Source organism: Scyliorhinus canicula, chromosome 3 (genome assembly GCF_902713615.1).
Source record: "Scyliorhinus canicula chromosome 3, sScyCan1.1, whole genome shotgun sequence".
Lineage (NCBI taxonomy): Eukaryota > Metazoa > Chordata > Chondrichthyes > Carcharhiniformes > Scyliorhinidae > Scyliorhinus > Scyliorhinus canicula.
The window spans coordinates 85,204,167-85,224,512 of NC_052148.1; the positions used below are offsets into that span (position 1 = coordinate 85,204,167).

Sequence of the window (20,346 nt, forward strand, 5' to 3'; positions counted from 1 at the left end):
CCCCCAGTCCCCCCCCCCTTTCCCCCCCCCCCCCCCCCTGGCTAGGACCCCTCCTAGCCGCGATGTACCCCACATCGTACTCCCGAGAGTCAGCTGGTCTCCGCTGACCCGGCTGCTCCTGCCACATTCCGACTCCTCCCGGTTCACCCCATCTGCGCCCGTGAAAGATCCCCTTAAAACCCCCGAGAAAGACCCGCATAATCAACCCGCTCCCCCCCGTCCCGTCTCCCCAACTTAACGATATAAATACAAATACCCAATGGCAACTAAATACATAAATACTTAACTACATACTTAAATAACAAAATAATTAACTAACTATCAACTAACAGTGTGCCCAACCATCACCCTCCATCAAACAGTATACATAACCGCAGATAACCATAACCCGAAAAGAAAAAAAAAGAACAAAAAACCCCCCCAAGCACCCAAAGAAAAAGGGTAAGAGGGGTAAATAACTAAGGGAAATTGGAAACGGGAAAAAACACCCCATAAGAAACCAACGACCCACAATAGAGATTTCAGCAGTACAAATATACAGAAACACCCAACAACTCGAAACCTTCAAAATATTCAGAAAAGTCAACCGTTCGAGAAAAAAACACCCCAAACACTCCACGAAACTGTTACCCAGTTCCGACCTGGCCTGAAAAAGAAAAGGGCCACTTGCACAATCAAGAGTCCCCCGGCGGCTACGACCGCCGGTGCTCCCAGGTTTTAGTTCGTGTCCAACTTTTCCTCTTGTACAAAGGTCCAGGCCTCCTCTGGGGACTCGAAATAATGATGTTGGTCCTTGTAGGTGACCCACAAGCGCGCCGGTTGCAACATTCCAAATTTGATCTTTTTCGCGTGTAGCACCGCCTTTGTCCGGTTGTACCGGGCCCGCCGCTTTGCCACCTCCGCACTCCAGTCCTGGTACACCCTTACCGTCGAGTTCTGCCACTTGCTGCTTTTCTCCCTTTTAGCCCACCTCAGGACTTTCTCTCGATCACTTAGCCGCTGGAAACCGCACCAGCACCGCCCTCGGGGGCTCGTTTGCCCTAGGCCTCCTGGCCATGACCCGGTATGCCTCTTCCAATTCCAGGGGCGCCGGACCGGCCCCTTCCCCCATCAGGGAGCTCAACATCTCCGCCACATATCCCGGGAGATCCGACCCCTCCAGGCCTTCTTCCAGGCCCAGGATCCTCAAATTTTTCCTCCTCATCCGAGTGTCCAGCTCCTCGAAGCGGCTCTGCCACTTCATGTGGAGTGCCTCGTGCACCTCCACCTTTGCCCCGATGACTGTGGCCTCCTCCTCCCTCGCGGCCATCTCCTGCTGCAGATCTTTAATCGACGCCTCTTGGATCGCCTGGGCTCCCACCAACCTGGTGGCCGTCGCGTTCATGGACTCTAAGAGTTCCACTTTCATCTCCGTGAAAAAAACGGAGGAGAGCGGCCTGCTGCTCCTCCGCCCATTTCTTCCACTCCTCCGGTGCACCGCCGGCCGCCATTTTGATTTTCTTCCCCCGCTTTTTTTGGGGAGCTGCTGCCGTTTTTCTTGCCGCTCCACTCCGGGTACCGACCATAAAATCGGTCTAGTTCTCCTCAGGGGACCTTCCCCCACCGGGATTCGTTCTTTCAGCGCCGTTGGGGCCCTCCAATTGGCCCAAAAACACCTTTGTTGCAGGAGCTTCCAAATGTGCGGCTTAGCTAGTCATAGCCGCAACCGGAAGTCGGCAGAATACATTTAACAGCTATGTAATAAGCATGTAAAGATTTGGAATCATGCTCCAAGACCAGAACTTCATGTACCAAATTACTCTTTATTAATAAAAACAACCTCTTGTTCCTGACAGAGCCCTGAAGTCTCTTGACAACGCCTGAAGTGGGCAACACAATACATAGCAAGCACACATAACACCGTTCCCACTTTTACTGGTTTGTGCTCGAACCAAATCGATGGTGAAGTGAATTTGGGCAGAAACACCTTTAGTTGCAACAGGAATTAGTCAGACAAAGAGAGGAACGGAGGTGGGTGGCGTTATTCTGTGTCGTCACTGCCGGTTTGGTGGTGCTGGCCAATCACCTGGCGGCGCCTGGAAATACTGCTCTCTGATTCGCTGACGTGGCGTCAGCGACGTGATGACGTACGGCAGGCGGATTTCCGGGACGGCCAGCGGACTGTCAGAGCAACAGGAGGAGGAAGAGGCAGCAGCACCAGCACCTTGGGTTATTGCATCAGCCAAGCGGTTGATGGAGGTCGAGGCAGTGGCCCAGCAGCTGGAGGCCATGGACGTGCAGGGCCAGGTGCGTTTGAACCTGGGGGAAATCTCTGTCGTTGAGACGGCCGGTTGCACCGAGCAGCTTGGTCGCTCCCGCTGTGAAGTGAGGGCGGCTGAAGCAATGCTGCCTCCCTCTTAGTGATCAGGTTTCTCGCTCCAGAGCCGCCTGTTTTGACCAGGGTTGTTTGGTCAGCAGCGGGTACAGATGTGCTGTCGGGAACCAACACCTTCACTGTGGACGGTGGTCTAGGAGCACTTGTTTCATTTGCCAGTTTACTCTGCCTCCTGTCGCCTCTGCAGTCGTTATTATTCATTGTGGAAGCTTTGACAGGGGTGTGGTGACTGTTTATCCAGTGAGACAAATCATTGCTGCCCTCAACAACACACATCTATGTTCCTTTAACAAGACCCTCTGAATATGTGTCAGGAGTGATACCCGCAGCAGGTTTTCCGTTTTCAAGCATGCTGGTGAATTGTCGTGTCTTGATTGCTGTATGAGATGAGTTTAGTAAGGTCAGCATATGTTATTGGATTCACCTTGTGGACATTGGATCACTGTAGTTGGGCACCTTTGTTCACGATTTTGCACCAGTAGCTATTACAAAAGAAGATCTGACAGCGAAGAGACTACTCACAACAAGGCAAAGGGGAAATTTGAGATGGTTGAGGAACTCTGAGTGGGGAACCATAGGTAGAAGACTCTTTGATTTCCCTATTAACAAATACGAACTCACTGAAAGTGTACAAATAATAGTAATATCGATAAGATTTCCCAGATAATTGGAAGTAGTGCATGAACTCCTGATAGTCTACAGGTAACTAATCATAATAGGTGTAATGCTCTGATATCGTACATGTAACTAGTAGTAATCCCATAACTCTGATATTCACTCTGATACTAAAGGCTATTGAACAACATGTTCTTCCGATATTGATTTTTTTTCTGATCTTTCAGCTGAAAGTTGCATCTGAAAAACATAAAGAAGGAGGCAAGAAGAAAAACAATAAAGATGCTGGCGATACGATGAAAACCGAGGTGAGAACTATCTGTGTTTACCTTTTTGTACAGAACTAAAATTGCTGTAAATCCAACTGTTGAGAATTATTGGGTCACTGACAATTTTTAATTTCTGATTTGGAGTAATAGGAACTGGTCTGAAATTCTTTGGTGGTTAATTATTTTATTTAAGTTGGGTGTGCCCGCACTCTGCCTCATGTGCTGCAAACTGGCCATCCTCCCTTCATTGTGACAGTCTATTCCATACTTTGGTGAAATAACTAAAAATAATTTTAAAATAAAGAAACCTTTGCATTTGAATGGCACATTACTGTATCCATTAAGTGTTTTGAAGCACTTCAGATAGGACTAGTTACTTGCAATATTTATTTTAATGAATGTGATTATGGCAACAGTTTCAATAGGCATTCCTTTAACTTGGCACTAAGAACCAGGAGAGTTATTTTTGGTGGGTCCTGCCAATATTTATTCCTCAATCAACATCAGTAAAACAGTTATCTGATCATTATCACATTAAAGTTTGTGGGAGATTACTGTGTGCAAATCAGCTGTCCATTTCCTACATTAAAGCAGTGGTTTCAAAGAAATACTACTTTGGCTGTAAAACATTTTGGAACATTTGACAATTCTGAAAGGCACTATATAAATGGAAATACATATAACCGCAACACCTTAATTTTAAATTCTCATCCTTGTTTTCAAATCTCTCAATGGCCTCACCCCGCCTATCTTCCAGCCCTGCATCCCTCCTCTGAGATATTTGTCACTTTTAATTCTGACCTCTCATGTTTTAATTGTACCACCATTTGTGGCTGTGCCCTCAGCTACCTTGGTCCTAAGCTCTGGAATTACCTCAAAATCCTTCCATCCTGTTACCTCTCTTCACCTTTTAAAATACTCCTTAAAATTGTCCAAACCATCTGTCCTATTACCTCCTTGTATGGCTTGATGTCACATTCTGTTTGAGAATGCCCTTGTGAAGCATTTTATTACGTAAATGTGCTGTATAAATACATATTGTTGTTTTTTTTCCCCTTTTCCTGTGCAGCATTCCATAAACATTAATGAGATAAATAACAGTTAATCTTTTGAATCAAGGAAGGGTGTTGACCAGAAAGAACTTCCTGTTGTTCAGATGCTGCTAAAGAATGCATAATGTTTGCCTGAACTACCGAGTAGGCATTGGAACCTAAGTTTAATAACTTAATTAAAGAACTAATGCATTGCAATATTGCAGTATACTAATTGTTGCCAACCTAGATTATGTGCTGAATGACAGACCCTAATTTCTTTACACATTCCACCTTATCCACTGTCTCAACTTGGAATTTTACACTAAGTAGGGAGAAAAAGTGAGTAAAAAGATTGAACAACTTTGTTTATTATCCACGTTAGCTGTTAACACTATTAAAAAGGAATTTTGAAGATTTTTGTATACATTTTTAGATAGCACTGTTCACGTCCTCAGTGACCCAAAGTGCTGTAGCATTATTTTCTGAAGTATAGTAACAGTTGTTTTATTAGGAAACATAACAGCCAATTTGTGCACATCAGTGACGTGAATGAACAGTTAAATTTTTGAATGGTCTTGATTGAGGGATGAATGTTCGTTAGGAGAGCTTGCTGCTCTTTTTCGGAGGAGTGCCATGGAATCTCTTTCATCCACTTAAACAGGTAGTTAGGTCTCTGTTTAACATCTCAACTGAAAGATGCATCCTCTGCCATGCAGTATTCTCTGTACTTCGCTTGAAGCATTCACAATCAATCCTGGAATGGAACTTGAACCTGCAAGCTGAGCTGACAGGGCTGATATTTTACCATTAAGCTGATGAGTTTATATATTTGATAATGCACCTGGCTTTCAGTCTTATTAAAGAAGGTAACACTGTGATGCTGCAAGAATAGGCTGAGACTACAGTCCTTGTCTATATACTACCCGAAATGGGGGTTCCAAATGTAGGAGTCAACATTTTTTGGTTTATTAAGGGTTAATTGACATACTCGAGACAACAGCACAAATGTGATGATTGAACTCAATTTTTCTAGATCTGAACTCATTATTCTAGATCTCTCGCTCCGCTTTCCATCTTTTTCACTTTGCTTTACAGTACTATTCTTCATATCTCAACCAATGAATTTATCATGAAGAAAAGTACACACTTCTGTTTTTTTTTTCTAATTTGAGCTGATATTGGAAGGCAACTGGCATAATTAAGTAATTTTTACTTGTTTTTTTTTCTCCCACTCTTTAGTTGAATCCATGGCCTGCTTATATTAATGAACGACTTGAACTGTACAACAAACTCAAAGCAGAAAGTGATTCTATTTTAGCGGAGCATGCTATGAAAGAGAGCAAGCAAATAACAATCACATTGCCAGATGGTAAACAAGTACAGGGAGACTCCTGGAAAAGCACCCCTTACAAGGTTGCCTGTGGAATTAGGTAAAGTACTTGTTCCTGTACTAAATGTCTCTCTTTTATTACTATACGGCAGTAGAACAAGAAGATCCCCTTTTTAAAAATAATGTTAGAACTGTTGATAGGCTGGAAAATTTTTCTTTCTCAAGTCCGAGATGGGCGTACAAAATTGTGACTTTTCCTCCTGAAATAGTGAGAGTTAAGAGGATCAAAGTGCTAAGATCCACAGAATGTAGTACCACAAATGGCTGTTGAAGTAAAGACAAAACATGTTTAAAAACAAATTGGATACTTGAAAAGAAAATTCAAAATGATGCAGTAAAAGGGCAGGTTATTAGCCTGAATAGTCTACTGCAAATTCTGATTTGACGTGCATTTATTGAGGATGAAACTCTTCTACTGATGTGCAAGTTTATTTACTGAGATTTTGATTTGGCCATGTGCTTATTACTTGGAGTGTAGGAGGTGAGTTAACCTGGTGGATTTTTAAATGTTTTGGTCCCACTGTTTCTTCTGACAGCTATGATGCAGTTTATAATGCCACTTATAATTGATGCATAACCTACTGTTAAAATTCCTCAATTCCCGTTGGCAATGTGCATATTAGGTTTCATCCCTGAGAGCCACCTTTTGGCAGGAACCTTGATATCAGTTTGTGCCCCAGGCTGACCTGCTGTGACCTGCAGCCTCCAATCTAACTCCTCCCCCATATCTCCCCTGTGCTGCTCTAAGCAGTTCAAAAAGTCAGCTCACCACCACCTTCCTGAGGGCAATTAGGATTGGGCAATAAATGCAGGCCTAGCTAGCGACACCTAGATTCCTTAAAAGAATAAACAAAAATTAACAATCATTCTTGATTGGCTTGTTCCTGGCCACAGTTGGACTAATTAGTTGCCTCATTTTTAATTTTGGTAATGTTGTTGACATAGAGAAATAGAGTATTTTCAAAGATAATTTATGTGGACGTATTTTAATATATAAAGCAAAACATTGATGCAAATATTATTATCTCTTTTAATGCAACTACTTCATCTTGTGCATCACTTCCTTATGTATATTTGTTCTGTGTGTTTAATCCAGTCAAGGTTTGGCTGACAACGTGGTTGTTGCTAAAGTAAATGGAGTAGTTTGGGACTTGGATCGACCGCTGGAAGAAGACTGCAGTCTAGCATTGCTGAAGTTTGAGGAAGAGGAGGCCCAAGCTGTAAGTAGCCTGTGTTTACAGTTGTGATGCAAAATGAATAATCAGCAATAATCAATGGGTCTCCCCTTTTAAATGAATAATAATTCAAATAATTAGGTAATAGTTTACTGTCATGAAAAGTTACAATCCTGATCCTTGGCCTGACCTGCAGTAGCAGTGCAAACTTCAAGAAAGCCAATAGGCATGTCACAACCAGGCCTTTGACACAGTAAACTGGATAGACCTGTTATTGAAACTTACAGGATACTGCATGGCCTGGATAGAGTGGACGTGGAGAGGATGTTTCCCCTTCTAGGAAAAACTAGAATCAGAGGACACAATCTCAGACTAAAGGGACGATCCTTTAAAACCGAGATGAGGAAGAATTTCTTCAGCCAGAGCGTGGTGAATCTGTGGAACTCTTTGTGGAGGCCAAATCACATAAGTGTCTTTAAAACAGAGATAGATAGGTTTTTGATCAATAAGGGGATCAGGGGTTTTGGGGAGTAGGCAGGAGGATGGGGATGAGAAAAATATCAGCCACCATTGAATGGTGGAGCAGACTCGATGAGCCGAGTGGCCTAATTCTGCTCCTATGTCTTATGGTCATATGATGTAAAGTGGCACCTCATTGGGTGCCTTTCCTGTCACTGACAGCATCAAGCAAGGCTGTGTATTGACTCCAACTCCTTGTCATATACTTCTCAGCCCTGCTCCTGTGCACACACAAGATCTTGACACAGGAGGGCATTCAATTCAGGACAGATGGCAACCTCTTCAACTTGCAAAGGCTCAATCTTACTCAAAAGCAACTGTGTGAACTCCTATTTGTAGACTACTGCATTCTCACAGCATTTACATAAGCATATTTGGCTGCTTATAGATCACTTTGCGTTGGAACATTTAGGCCTCACAATAAGCCTGAAGGAAACAGAGATCTTGTGTCATTCTGCCCCGGTCACACTCCAAGACCACAGAGTGTACTCATCAGAGCTCAGCCGTGGGTTGGGTTGGCCATGTACTAAAGGCAGTACTCTACAGCTAAATGAGCATGGGAACCTGGACCATAGGACGTCCCAAACTTTAATATAAAGATAGTGTGAAAGCAACCTCGGAGTTTACAAGTTGGATCCCAATAGATTTGGGGGGGGGGGGGGGGGGGGGGAGAAATCACCTTGGACAGAAACACATGATCAAGCGATGTCATCATTTGGGAGAACAGAATCAAATGGCCTCACGACAAGCGAGCGTGGTGCTAAACCAATGCCTCCATCCATCCCTCCACTGACTTCTTCATATGCAGTATTTACAATGAGTTATGCAAATCGAGACTTGGCCTAATGTCACACATGAAATTACATCAACTTGCACTGCAGATTGGTCACCTTTTTCTTTTGCTGAACATTTCCCCCATCGAAGCATCAACTGCTCTTGAGGCGTTTTGTGCAGTAAGCTTTATTTTCTCTGCTTCTTGTTGGTCGGCAAGGACCAGCCCCATTCTACTCCTGACTTAGATTCTATATAAAATATGTATTGAGTTGCAATCCAACAATTGAAAGACCTGATAGGCTAGATTTTGCGGTCATTGGTGAAAAGACAATATCCATTGTTCTTGACATGCACACTTGACCGTGTACTTCCTGTTGTGTTATGCTTCTTCACATTGCATAAGCTGCTTCCTTGATGTATACTCTGACAAAGGAAGGTTCAGACTTGGAGATAAGTTTATCACATTTATTGAACAGTTAACAATTCTCCTACTTGAGTTCGACTCTCCTGCTGATCTTAGTTTAGTAACTCAATCTAACTAACCAGTCTGCTCTAATCCATGCGGTGGGTGTGATGCTTCCTGATCTGCCCCTGTTTCTCTTGAGTGTAGCCTATGGAAAGAGAAAGAGCATGTGTGCCCTGTCCTTTAATATGGGTATCCCCTTGTGGTAGTGCCACTTCTGTGTCTTGACTGCTCATTGGTCGTGTCCTATCTTACTGACCTATTGGTTGAATGTCCGAATGTCATGATGTCTCTGGTGCTCCCTCTAGTGTTTATTTAGTCTTAGTGTATTTGCATGAACCCCTTGTGTATTTGCAGTGGTGCATATCACCACACTTCCTTTGGAAATTTGCACTGGAACTTGCTGTAACAGTGGAATTGAGATTTGTGAAGGGAGCAGGCAACATGTATCTCTTTAAGTGATGAGATTGAAGAATTGTGAGCAATAGAGTCTGAACCGGAGGAATGTCAGTTAGGTATAAATGGACATATTTCTCTTCCATTTGGCTGATTCCTAATGAATGTTTTGTGTGCTAGGTATACTGGCATTCTAGTGCCCACATATTGGGAGAGGCCATGGAACGAGTCTTTGGAGGGTGTCTCTGTTATGGACCACCAATTGAAAATGGTTTTTATTATGACATGTTCTTGGAAGAAGGGTATGTTTTAGTTGATCTCTTTCTTTTGCTGCTTTTAGTTGTCTGAATACCTGTTTTTGATAAATGCATTTTTTTTTTTACTGCTTTATTTTTAATGAAAAAAACTTTACAACAGGGGAGTCTCCAGCAATGATTTTCCAGCTCTAGAAAGTCTGTGTAAACGTATTATGAAGGATAAGCAACCATTTGAGAGACTTGAAGTTAAAAAAGAGACTCTTCTGGCAATGTTCAAGGTAAACTATTTTTAACATTTGGGTATTTCTAGCATAATGGAGGCGCAAAACAGGCAGCCTATTTCCATGTATCTGTTCACTATGTTTTGAATTAGCTGGTTAAATGTGCACGGGTAGCTAAAGCAAGGTGTCCTAATCAGAGGAAACTTTAAGGAATGCGTTTAACAACATGGTGAACAACAGAGATTGGCTGCCTTTTTGAATACCAAATTTTTTTTTCAACTTTCAACTACTCTAGCTTTTACCTGGACTTGACAGTATGATATTCAAAATTCTTAATTCAGCATTTCTTTTAACTTTTAGTACAACAAATTCAAGTGTAGAATTCTAAATGAGAAGGTGAAAACTCCTACTACAACAGTGTATAGGTAAGGAACAACGCTACTAACGCTTATATCTAACTGACAAATTAATATTCCTTGAATACATCTGAAATGAAGTGCTTTAGGAATACAAGGAATGAAACTTTTTTTAGTATGCAGCATCTAAATCGGAGTAAACATCAGTATTAGGTGATATCTATTTGGTAGCTGATCTGGTTAAAACTTTAAAAAAAATGTATTCATTCAAGGGATGTGGGTATCACTGGCGAGGTCAGCATTATTACCCATATCTAATTGCCCTTGAGAAGGTGATAATGAGTGCCCTCTTGAACTGCTGTCGTCCAGGAGGTAGTAACAGGAATATAGTTCCAAGCCAGGGTGATGTGTGGTTTGGAAGGGAATTTGTAGGTGCTGATATTCCCATACATCTACTGCACTTGTCCTTTGAGGTGGTAGCAGGTTTAGAAGGTGCTGTTATAATCTTGGTGAGTTGCTATGGTGAATCTTTAATATGGTACACATGGCTGCCACTGGATGTGGGTGGTGGAAGGTAAGGGGTGGAGGCATTCGGCACCTGTTTGGGGAGGCTGGTACGGGAAATCCTGTTTAATCCTATTAGAATTTTATAGGTTTCTATGAGATCCCCCCCCCCCCCCCCCCCCCCCTCATTCTTCTGACCTCCAAATATAATTCTAACCGATTCAATCTCTCCTCATACCTCAATCCTGCCATCCCGGGAATCAGTCTGGCAAACCTTCGCTTCCCTCTATAGCAAGAACATCCACCGACAAGGAGACCAAAATGGCACACAATATTCCAAGTGTGGCCTCACTTCGGCCCTGTATAATTGCAGCAAGACATCCCTGCTCCTGTATTCGAATCCTCTTCTCATGAAGGCCAACACATAATTTGCCTTCTTTACCGCCTGCTGCCCCTGCATGCTTACTTTCGCAACTGGTGTGCAAGGACACCCAGGTCTCGTTGCACATTCCTCTCTCTTTATTTATAGCCATTAAGATAACCTGCCTTTGTTTTTGCGACCAAAGTGGCTAACCTCACATTTATCCACATTGTTCTGCATCTGTCATTCATTTGTCCACTCAACTTGTCCAAATCATACTGAAGCCTCTCTGCAGCCTCCTTGCAGCTCACCCTCCCACTCAGTTTTGTGTCATCTCTAAATTTGGAGATATTACATTTACTTTCCTAATCTAAATCATTTAATATATATTGTGAGTAGCCTCGGTCCTAGTAATGATCCTCGTGGTACCCCGCTTGTCACTGCCTGCCATTCAGAAAAATGCCCTTGTTTCCCGTCTGGAAGTAGTGGAATTTGAACCCATGTCCTCAGAGTCTTAGCCTAGGCCTCTAGATTGCTAGTCCAGTGACAAAAGCACTTCACTGTTGCCTTCGCATGGGAGATGGGTAAAGAAGTGGGTTAGATGATGGATTTACAAGCCTGAGGCCATTATTCAAGATCAGTTCAAAATCGCGTAGCGAGCAAAGTTCCCGCAAGTTCCTCAACAGCTGCGTTGGAATGCTCCTGACCGCTTTCGAACGGCACCTTCCTCGCCGACGAGCCCATTATTTTCATTACTGGGGAGCTGAACACTCTGGCCATTTTGAAAGTTGCCTGATCTCTCTTATCTTGTGGGTCCTTCACAACCCCCACCCGTGGGCAATGTCACCCCGCACAAATGGGCACTGTCCTACAGTCCCCCCTCCCTCTACCTTCCAGAGGCCCTCTTTTATAATCCCCCTTCACCCCCCCTCATCCTAACTTTCATGGGCATCGTTCCCCTCAGGCCCTGACCCATGGCAGTGCCACCCGGGGACTCGTGCACTGCTGCCCTGACACGCTGGCAGTGCTCCTGCCAACCTGGTATTTCCACCCTGGCACTTTGGCGGTGTCCAGGTGCCAGGTGGAGAGCCAGAGTGCCACCCTGCCTTGTCCCTGACCACCCAAGGGCCACCAGTGGCCTGTTAGACCCGCCCAAGTTCTGTCCTGCCTGGTCCTTGTTTGTGGGCCAGTGCTAATCGTCGTTCGTGGGACTTGTCGCTGGTGAGCCGGTTTGATCCCAGGGGACCGTTGGATACGGCGACCATCCCTTTAATGAGATGGAAATTGGCCTTTTAAGTGGTGATGAGTGGGTTCTCGCCATGCCTAGGCGAGATCTGGAAACCAGCAATGGGAGTGTGCGATTCGATCGCAAATCGCTATGTGCCTAGCGAGCTTCACGATTTAGGCCGTTCCCACGATCAAACCGGCTCGCATGCATCCACGCCAGGCACAATGAGGTTGTTAAATCACGCCCTTCTCTGATGTCTGTAACCTACAGGGTGAGGTTGGGCTAAACATACAAAACCTGATTTAGTAATGAAGTGTCATTGACAATAGGATACATACTGTTGGGAATAGATAACTGGGGCAGCAGATGCTTTTAAAATTGGGGCCAAGGCATGATGCTGGGGCAGAGTAAAGCAGCTTTACTGTCTAATGTTTGTATGTCTAATCTGAGTGCTCTTTACTGATTAAAACGGGAAATGCTTTATTCCTCACCGATTCGTGAATATATATTTAAAATCTGAAATGATGGTGACCCAGTGTTTAGCCACATGACTATGACTCATATTTAAGCAATTATTAGCTGGGGATTTCACGCTGTGATTCATCATCTGTCTGAAAGTAGAGTGTGTACTTTTTTGTTATTTTAGTGGCATATGTATTTCCAGCAATGGGAATTAATTGTGTTTTCGTTTGGACTTTGGTTTCAGGTGTGGACCCCTGATTGACTTGTGTAGAGGACCTCACGTCAGACACACTGGAAAAATCAAGGCCATGAAAGTTCACAAAGTAAGTGCTTTACAGAACTGAAAATGGATTTCATTCTGCTTTTGGTGGAAAAATTCTACTGGAAGATCTTTTTTTTTTTAAAAGTCCACTTTGAAATATCTACTAAACTGAACAGTGTTTTAGTTTGGCCTTGCCATTTGAGTTTAATCGGTCTGATCATTGATTATTGTGTTGAACAAAAATGACATTTGATCTCATCTGGAATTGCAGGTTTTTTAATGTTCTGAAAATATAAAGTTTGTAAGTTATGTTTTGGGGCTGTATAAATTAAGGTGAAATAGAGTAGTTAAAGGGTAAAGTGACCAACTCTGAATCCTGCTTGACAACAAGCATAGGCAATTTGTTTACCATGAGGACAGTGAGGCCCCGATTTGCTGGGAAAAAGGTGCAATCCCTGTGGACAAGGGCATGACTCTGTATAAACTGTTAGTCTCCAAAGCACCAGGCACCGGGAGGTGTTAGGAATGTTAAATTTGTGAACTGTTCTACCTAAACTGTCTGTTTTAATTCCAGTGTACAGTAGAGTTGGGGGAAGGGGGATACACAGGATAGCAAATTAGCACTTCTACATGTGATTCACATTGCCGCGAGGGTGGACCCTGAAAGGGGTCTTGTCTCCGAAGGAAGACACCTGGGGGAGGGGAGGAGACGAGAGGAGAGAACTCTGTAATCTGAACCTACAGTCAGGCTACAAGAACCCGAGAGAGAACAAGCAGGGAGGAAGTTGTCGAGCAAGGGAACCGTGGTTTACTAAGGAAGTTGAAGCACTTGTCAAGAGGAAGAAGAAGGCTTATGTTAGGATGAGACATGAAGGCTCAGTTAGGGCACTTGAGAGTTACAAGTTAGCCAGGAAGGACCTAAAGGGAGAGTTAAGAAGAGCGAGGAGAGGACACGAAAAGTCGTTGGCGGATAGGATCAAGGAAAACCCTAAGGCTTTCTATAGGTATATCAGGAACAAAAGAATGACTAGAGTAAGATTAGGGCCAATCAAGGATAGTAGTGGAAAGTTGTGTGTGGAATCAGAGGAGATAGGGGAAGCGTTAAATGGATATTTTTCATCAGTGTTTACACTGGAGAAAGACAATGTTGTCGAGGAGAATACTCCGGTTCAGTCGACCAGGCTAGATGGAATTGAGGTTCAAAATGAGGAGGTGTTATCAATTTTGGAAAATGTCAAAATAGATAAGTCCCCTGGGCCAGATGGGATTTATCCTAGGATTCTCTGGGAAGCCAGGGAGGAGATTGCAGAGCCTTTGTCCTTGATCTTTATGTCGTCTTTGTCGACAGGAATAGTGCCGGAAGACTGGAGGATAGCAAATGTTGTCCCCTTGTTCAAGAAGGGGAGTAGAGACAACCCTGGTAATTATAGATCTGTGAGCCTTACTTCGGTTGTGGGTAAAATGTTGGAAAAGGTTATAAGAGATAGGGTTTATAATCATCTTGAAAAGAACAAGTTGATTAGCGATAGTCAACACGGTTTTGTGAAGGGTAGGTCATGCCTCACAAACCTTATTGAGTTTTTTGAGAAGGTGACCAAAACAGGTGGATGAGGGTAAAGCGGTTGATGTGGTGTATATGGATTTCAGTAAGGCGTTTGATAAGGTTCCCCACGGTAGGCTATTGCAGAAAATAAGGAAGTATGGGATTGGGGTTCTTATGTTCTTATGAAGGTGATTTAGCGGTTTGGATCAGTAATTGGCTAGCTGAAAGAAGACAGAGGGTGGTGGTTGATGGCAAATGTTCATCCTGGAGTTCAGTTACTAGTGGTGTACCGCAAGGATCTGTTTTGGGGCCACTGCTGTTTGTCATTTTTATAAATGACGTGGAAGAGGGTGTAGAAGGATGGGTTAGTAAATTTGCAGATGACACGAAGGTCGGTGGAGTTGTGGATAGTGCTGAAGGATGTTATAGGATACAGAGGGACATAGATAAGCTGCAGAGCTGGGCTGAGAGGTGGCAGATGGAGTTTAATGCGGAAAAGTGTGAGGTGGTTCACTTTGGAAGGAGTAACAGGAATGCAGAGTACTGGGCTAATGGCAAGATTCTTGGTAGTGTAGATGAACAGAGAGATCTCGGCATCCAGGTACATAAATCCCTGAAAGTTGCCACCCAGGTTAATAGGGCTGTTAAGAAGGCATATGGTGTGCTAGCCTTTATCAGTAGGGGGATTGAGTTTCGGAGCCACAAGGTCATGCTGCAGCTGTACATAACTCTGGTGCGGCCGCTCCTGGAGTACTGCGTGCAGTTCTGGTCACCACATTATAGGAAGGATGTGGAAGCTTTGGAAAGGGTTCAGAGGAGATTTACTCGGATGTTGCTTGGTATGGAGGGAAGGTCTTACGAGGAAAGGCTCAGGGACTTGAGGTTGTTTTTGTTCGAGAGGAGAAGGCTGAGAGGTGACTTAATAGAGACATATAAGATAGTCAGAGGGTTAGATAGGGTGGACAGTGAGAGTCTTTTTCCTCGGATGGTGATGACCAACACAAGGGGACATAGCTTTAAATTGAGGGGTGGTAGATATAGGACAGATGTCAGAGGCAGTTTCTTTACTCAGAGAGTAGTAGGGGTGTGGAACGCCCTGCCTGCAACAGTAGTAGACTCGCCAACTTTAAGGGCATTTAAGTGGTCACTGGATAGACATATGGATGAAAATGGAATAGTGTAGGTCAGGTAGGCTTCAGATGGTTTCACGGGTCGGTGCAACATCGAGGGCCGAAGGGCCCGTACTGCGCTGTAATGATCTATCTATGTTCTAAGCGAGGTGGAGGCAGGCAGTCAGTCTATTGTCCACTATGCAGGAAACAGTAGGAGCTTGCACTTGGATTGAAGCAACCAAGTTTGTGAGGATTGAAGAGGCTGGACGATTTGGCTCGAGGGAGAAATCTCCAGGGTAACCCTTTCTGTGAAAGCCAGTTCTGGGATTAGAAATTATGTGGTTGGCTTCATGAAGCCAGCAATGGTTCCTGGACAATTGTGTTTTTTTTCAGGGACAGACTAAAGTGTAACCCTGGAGGGGAACTTTCAGTTGTTTTAAAAAGTTAAAGGAGGGGTCTTTTCTGTGTAGAATATAAGTTACCTACTGAATAATGTTTAGATAGTGTTGATTTTTGTCTGCTTATGACAGTAGAAATCTTTAAAACCTTGTGTGGTCTTTTCAGTCAGCTATTATATTCCAACATCTTCCAAAACATTATTGGCCTCCACAAGGATCATAACATGTGATCATTTTATCCTTTTTGTTCACAGAATTCCTCCACCTACTGGGAAGGAAAGGCTGATATGGAGACGCTGCAAAGAATTTATGGAATTTCTTTTCCAGATTCCAAAATGTTGAAAGAATGGGAAAAGTTCCAAGAAGAAGCCAAAAACCGAGATCATAGAAAACTGGGGAGGGTTAGTCTAAAATAATTGTTACAAACCTTCATGACTACGTGTGCTGAGAAAATAACTTTTAGCTTACTGGGAACCCTGTTACTGGGATTCTTTTTGCTTCAACAAATCTATGTGCATAATGGCTTCTAATGTGACTTCTGTATGCCTAAAATGTCAATAACTCACTCTCTTGATATGTTTCGCTTGATGGAAAAGACAATATAAACAGGTTTCCTTAGATCTTGAGACAGGTAGTGCAGGAAGTTCTGTTAACTCTACATCTGTGTGCTCAAATGTTTCTAATTTGTTTATCCACGAGGGATAACTCTGTTTTGGTATTGCTTAAAAGTTGCAAATGGCTCTTGCAAACCAACCGTTTGCTATTGAAATGCATAATACTTGAGAAATGATTCCTTGAGAATTGCTGCACAAAGAGACCTGTCAAAGCTTTAAGGCTTGCATGCATCCGGACACTTCACAAGAATGCCAGTATAAGGGAAAAACAACACTGTATACTGTCTGAGAAGAACGTGCTGATTGGTAGAGGCATTGCCATGGAGAATGTACCAATTGTTGATGAGTGATCGTTAACTGCCAAGCTTTGTTTGAAATTTAAATCAAGACAGCTTGACCCTGATTGGCCACTAACAGGATGCACTGTCGAGCCAAAATAGCGTCCTACCGATCACACAAATTAGTAATGTAGTGTATATATCATGCTAGGTATGTTGCCATACATCCCAAAGACTGGCAATGGATTGTATCAAATAGCATGTCCCAGCCGCGATTTGGAATGGGCAAGGTACAGACCATACCCAACCAGCCCGTGCTTTCAAAGCTTGAAACAGTAGCCAATATTTGACATGATTCCACGATTGGGCTACATTTGCTAAATGATCCACCATGCCCTAAGAATTACACTGACAACTAATTTTAAGATTGTCAGTCGGGCTTGCAGTGTGCTGCATTTGCGTATACTGGAAGCTACATATATAAATAGTCACGGTCCTGTTCTCTGCAGACGGAAAGAACATGTACATACATTGCGTCTGTTTCAGCTAAGCAAAATAACTGACAGCCATTTGTTGACTCACTCCTCAGGGCAATGCCTTGACCAATCAGGATCAAGCTGCCTGGTTTAAATTTCAAACAATGCTTTGCCAGTTAACTGGCAGTCACCATTAGTTGGTGCATTCTCCTTGGTGACACCTCTACTATTCAGAGTCCACCTGCCAAACAATCAGCACTCTCTTCTCATACAGTATAAATTTTTATGTTCTGGCCTCGTGTTGTTTGTTGTTCCTGCAATGTGTTCTGATGAATCCAGGACGAAAAGCTTAGACATGTTTCTTTTTTTCAGCAATTCAGGTTCTGTAGTACCAAATAACTCCATTATTCCTTGTTAAATGAGGCTGTAACTGTGGCAACCTCCTCATGTTGGCGTTCCATTTCGAACAATATAAAATCGCCATTGCCCCTTAACATGATGTGTTTTAAATCCATAACAATAAATAAAGTTGGGTTATCAAAATATATTTTAGTTGCTCAATGCTATGCTTTTCTTAAAGTAATAATCCTGAATTTTTGATTTGCAGGAGCAAGAGTTGTTTTTCTTCCATGAACTCAGTCCAGGAAGCTGTTTCTTCCTGCCTAAGGGAGCTTATATCTACAATGAACTCATTGAATTCATTCGGGTAGGCGTTATTCATTCAATTTTTTATTTGAGATTTATGTATCTAAACTAATCAGTTGAGATTCCTTTGAAAGATTTGCAAGAAAATTGGATTTAAAGGGGGGGGAAAAATGGATGGGTGAAATATGGGCATTTTACTGTGTGTACTGGAGGAGTTGGGGAAGAGTAATGAGGCAATGTGGTAGGAGTAGGAAGAGGGGATTTTAGAGCAACTTGATTCTAATTACCATTTTTCACTATGTGGATGCTTCAAGTCACACCATGATGGAGAATTCATGGTCAACCACAGCCATCTTCAAACAAGTTTGCAGTTCATTGGGAAAGAATAAAGAAGTTATTACACGTTGCCTCTTCCCACCAGTAGGTGTGCAATAAGATACATCAGTGAAACGTTTTAGACGGAATTACATTGGTCTGTTTTAAAAATGTTGAAAAAGGTGTTCTTATTATAGTAAATGTTTTACAGTTTTAAATTTTGCTTTAATTTCTAGAAAATAGCAAGTGATTCCAGATAATACTGCTATATTGTCGTAATTATGTAGATGTGATCTGTACATTTTCTGTAATGAGTGCTTTTATCTCCTCTGCCTTTAGAAATAACTTTAAAGACCCTCGATGCAATGCTTGCGTATTTTCAGTTGGCAATTTCTGTTCTAGACTTTATATGATTCATCAGTTTCAGCATGTTTGCGAGGAAAGCACTGTTCTTGCCTCTGATTTTAGTTGTTCCGTTTTCTGGGCTGAGAGAATAGACTGCTCTTCAATGTTGCTCTTGGTATTTATAGATATTCAACTAGGCAGGACTGTTCCCTTCCAGTTGGGGAACACTTCAGCAGTCAAGGACATTCAGCCTCTGATCTCCGGGTCAGCATTCTACAAGGAGGCCTTCAGGAGACGCGACAACGCAAAATTGCTGAGCAAAAACTTATAGCTAAGTTCCACACGCATGAATGCGGACTCAACCGGGATCTGGGATTCATGTCGCATTACATTCGGCCCCCACCAACAAGCCTGGACTTGCAGAGGCCTACCGACTGAACTGGCTTGGGACAATTCACACCTCTTTAACCTGGAGTTACCTCTCTCTCTGCATCTTTGATGATTTGATTGCCTGCAGGTGCTCGCATTCCGGGGCATCTCTGACTGTGTCTATATAAACATTTCTGGAACAAGCCTTTCCATTCACCTGAAGAAGGAGCCGTGCTCCGAAAGCTCGTGTTTGAAACAAACCTGTTGGACTTTAACCTGGTGTTGTAAGACTTCTTACTGTGCTCACCCCAGTCCAACGCCGGCATCTCCACATCACAACTAATAAGAGGCATGCCAAAGATATTCAGCACAACATCGTCTCTGTTCAAAAGTGTCCAGCTTTCACATTCTCCCCGTGTTTGCGTGGGTTTCGCGCCCACAACCCAAAGATGTGCAGGGTAGGTGGATTGACCACACAAAATTGCCCTTTAATTGGAAAAGATGAATTGGGTACTCTAAATTTTTTTTTAAAAGTGTCCCGCTTTCACTGATGCCTTTGTTGCAAGTCTTCATATAACTATCTTCTGAGGTTTAGGTGCAACTAAATATTTTTAATCAGTGTACATTTATAATTTTGGTCTCTGAAATATTTATGAATTTGTGTTTTTTTTTAGAGTGAGTACACAAAAAGAGGCTTTACAGAGGTGGTGTCTCCCAACATTTACAACCACAAACTGTGGCAAACATCGGGACACTGGCAGCATTACAGTGAGAACATGTTCTGTTTTGAGGTGGAGAAGGAAATCTTTGCTCTGAAACCTATGAATTGCCCAGGTCATTGGTATGTAATTGAATCCCTGAAACCTCAACCCTTTTAGCTTTCCTCCACTTTGTAAGTGCTTTCCTGAGATTCTTGCAATGTAGGTCTATGATTTTGTGTTAATTCATTATAGGGTGAGATAGTCCAGTGGTTATGTTACCAGAAGTCAAATGCCACCTTGATGGTCTAATAATTTGGGGACGGACACAGAAAAATGATAATGAAAACTGTTGCATTATCTTGACCCAACTGATTTGTTAATGCCCTTCAGAAGAGGGAATGTGTCACCCTTACTTAGTCTGATCTACATATGATTTGAATCTGTAGTTACATGGATGACACTTACCAGGGGAAGTAAAGATGGACAGTAAATGTTGTCTTGCCAGTGTCACCACAACCCATTAAGGTTTTACCTGTGTAATTCTGATACAGGTTGTAAAGAGCATGCCAGTATCTTCAACTTTCCCTCTTTCGATTAAAATGTGTTTTCTTGCAATGGTATAGTTCCTATGGTTTAATTATCGGAATGACTTCACAGTGCAGCCTGTAGAACAAGGCACACTTAATGTGGCGTTATGTGTGTCTCAGCGGTTGGGAACCTCTTTGTATGCGTTTGCATAATTTCCCACACTCCCAATAATACTTTTAAATTCTGATTTCTTCAACCAACCTTTGTTGGAGAGGAATATTTAGACATCACATAAAAGGATTTGGCTGGCATAACTATACAACTTTCATCTGGACAATGTAGAATAGTTCCTCGTGTAAGGG

General features: G+C 42.9%; 1 protein-coding gene across 1 annotated transcript in view; it reads left to right on the forward strand.

Moving 5' to 3' along the window:
- The first annotated feature begins 2,106 nt into the window (after positions 1-2,106).
- tars1 (threonyl-tRNA synthetase 1) overlaps positions 2,107-20,346 on the forward strand; it is a 43,080-nt gene continuing 24,840 nt past the window's right edge. Inside the window, exons 1-11 of the mRNA XM_038790839.1 lie at positions 2,107-2,286; positions 3,217-3,297; positions 5,532-5,722; positions 6,779-6,902; positions 9,190-9,311; positions 9,427-9,544; positions 9,848-9,912; positions 12,643-12,721; positions 15,968-16,114; positions 17,689-17,787; positions 19,430-19,596. Of these exons, the coding sequence (XP_038646767.1) occupies positions 2,122-2,286; positions 3,217-3,297; positions 5,532-5,722; positions 6,779-6,902; positions 9,190-9,311; positions 9,427-9,544; positions 9,848-9,912; positions 12,643-12,721; positions 15,968-16,114; positions 17,689-17,787; positions 19,430-19,596 (1,358 nt within the window). The 5' untranslated portion in view covers positions 2,107-2,121. The remainder of the gene's footprint in view (positions 2,287-3,216; positions 3,298-5,531; positions 5,723-6,778; positions 6,903-9,189; positions 9,312-9,426; positions 9,545-9,847; positions 9,913-12,642; positions 12,722-15,967; positions 16,115-17,688; positions 17,788-19,429; positions 19,597-20,346) is intronic.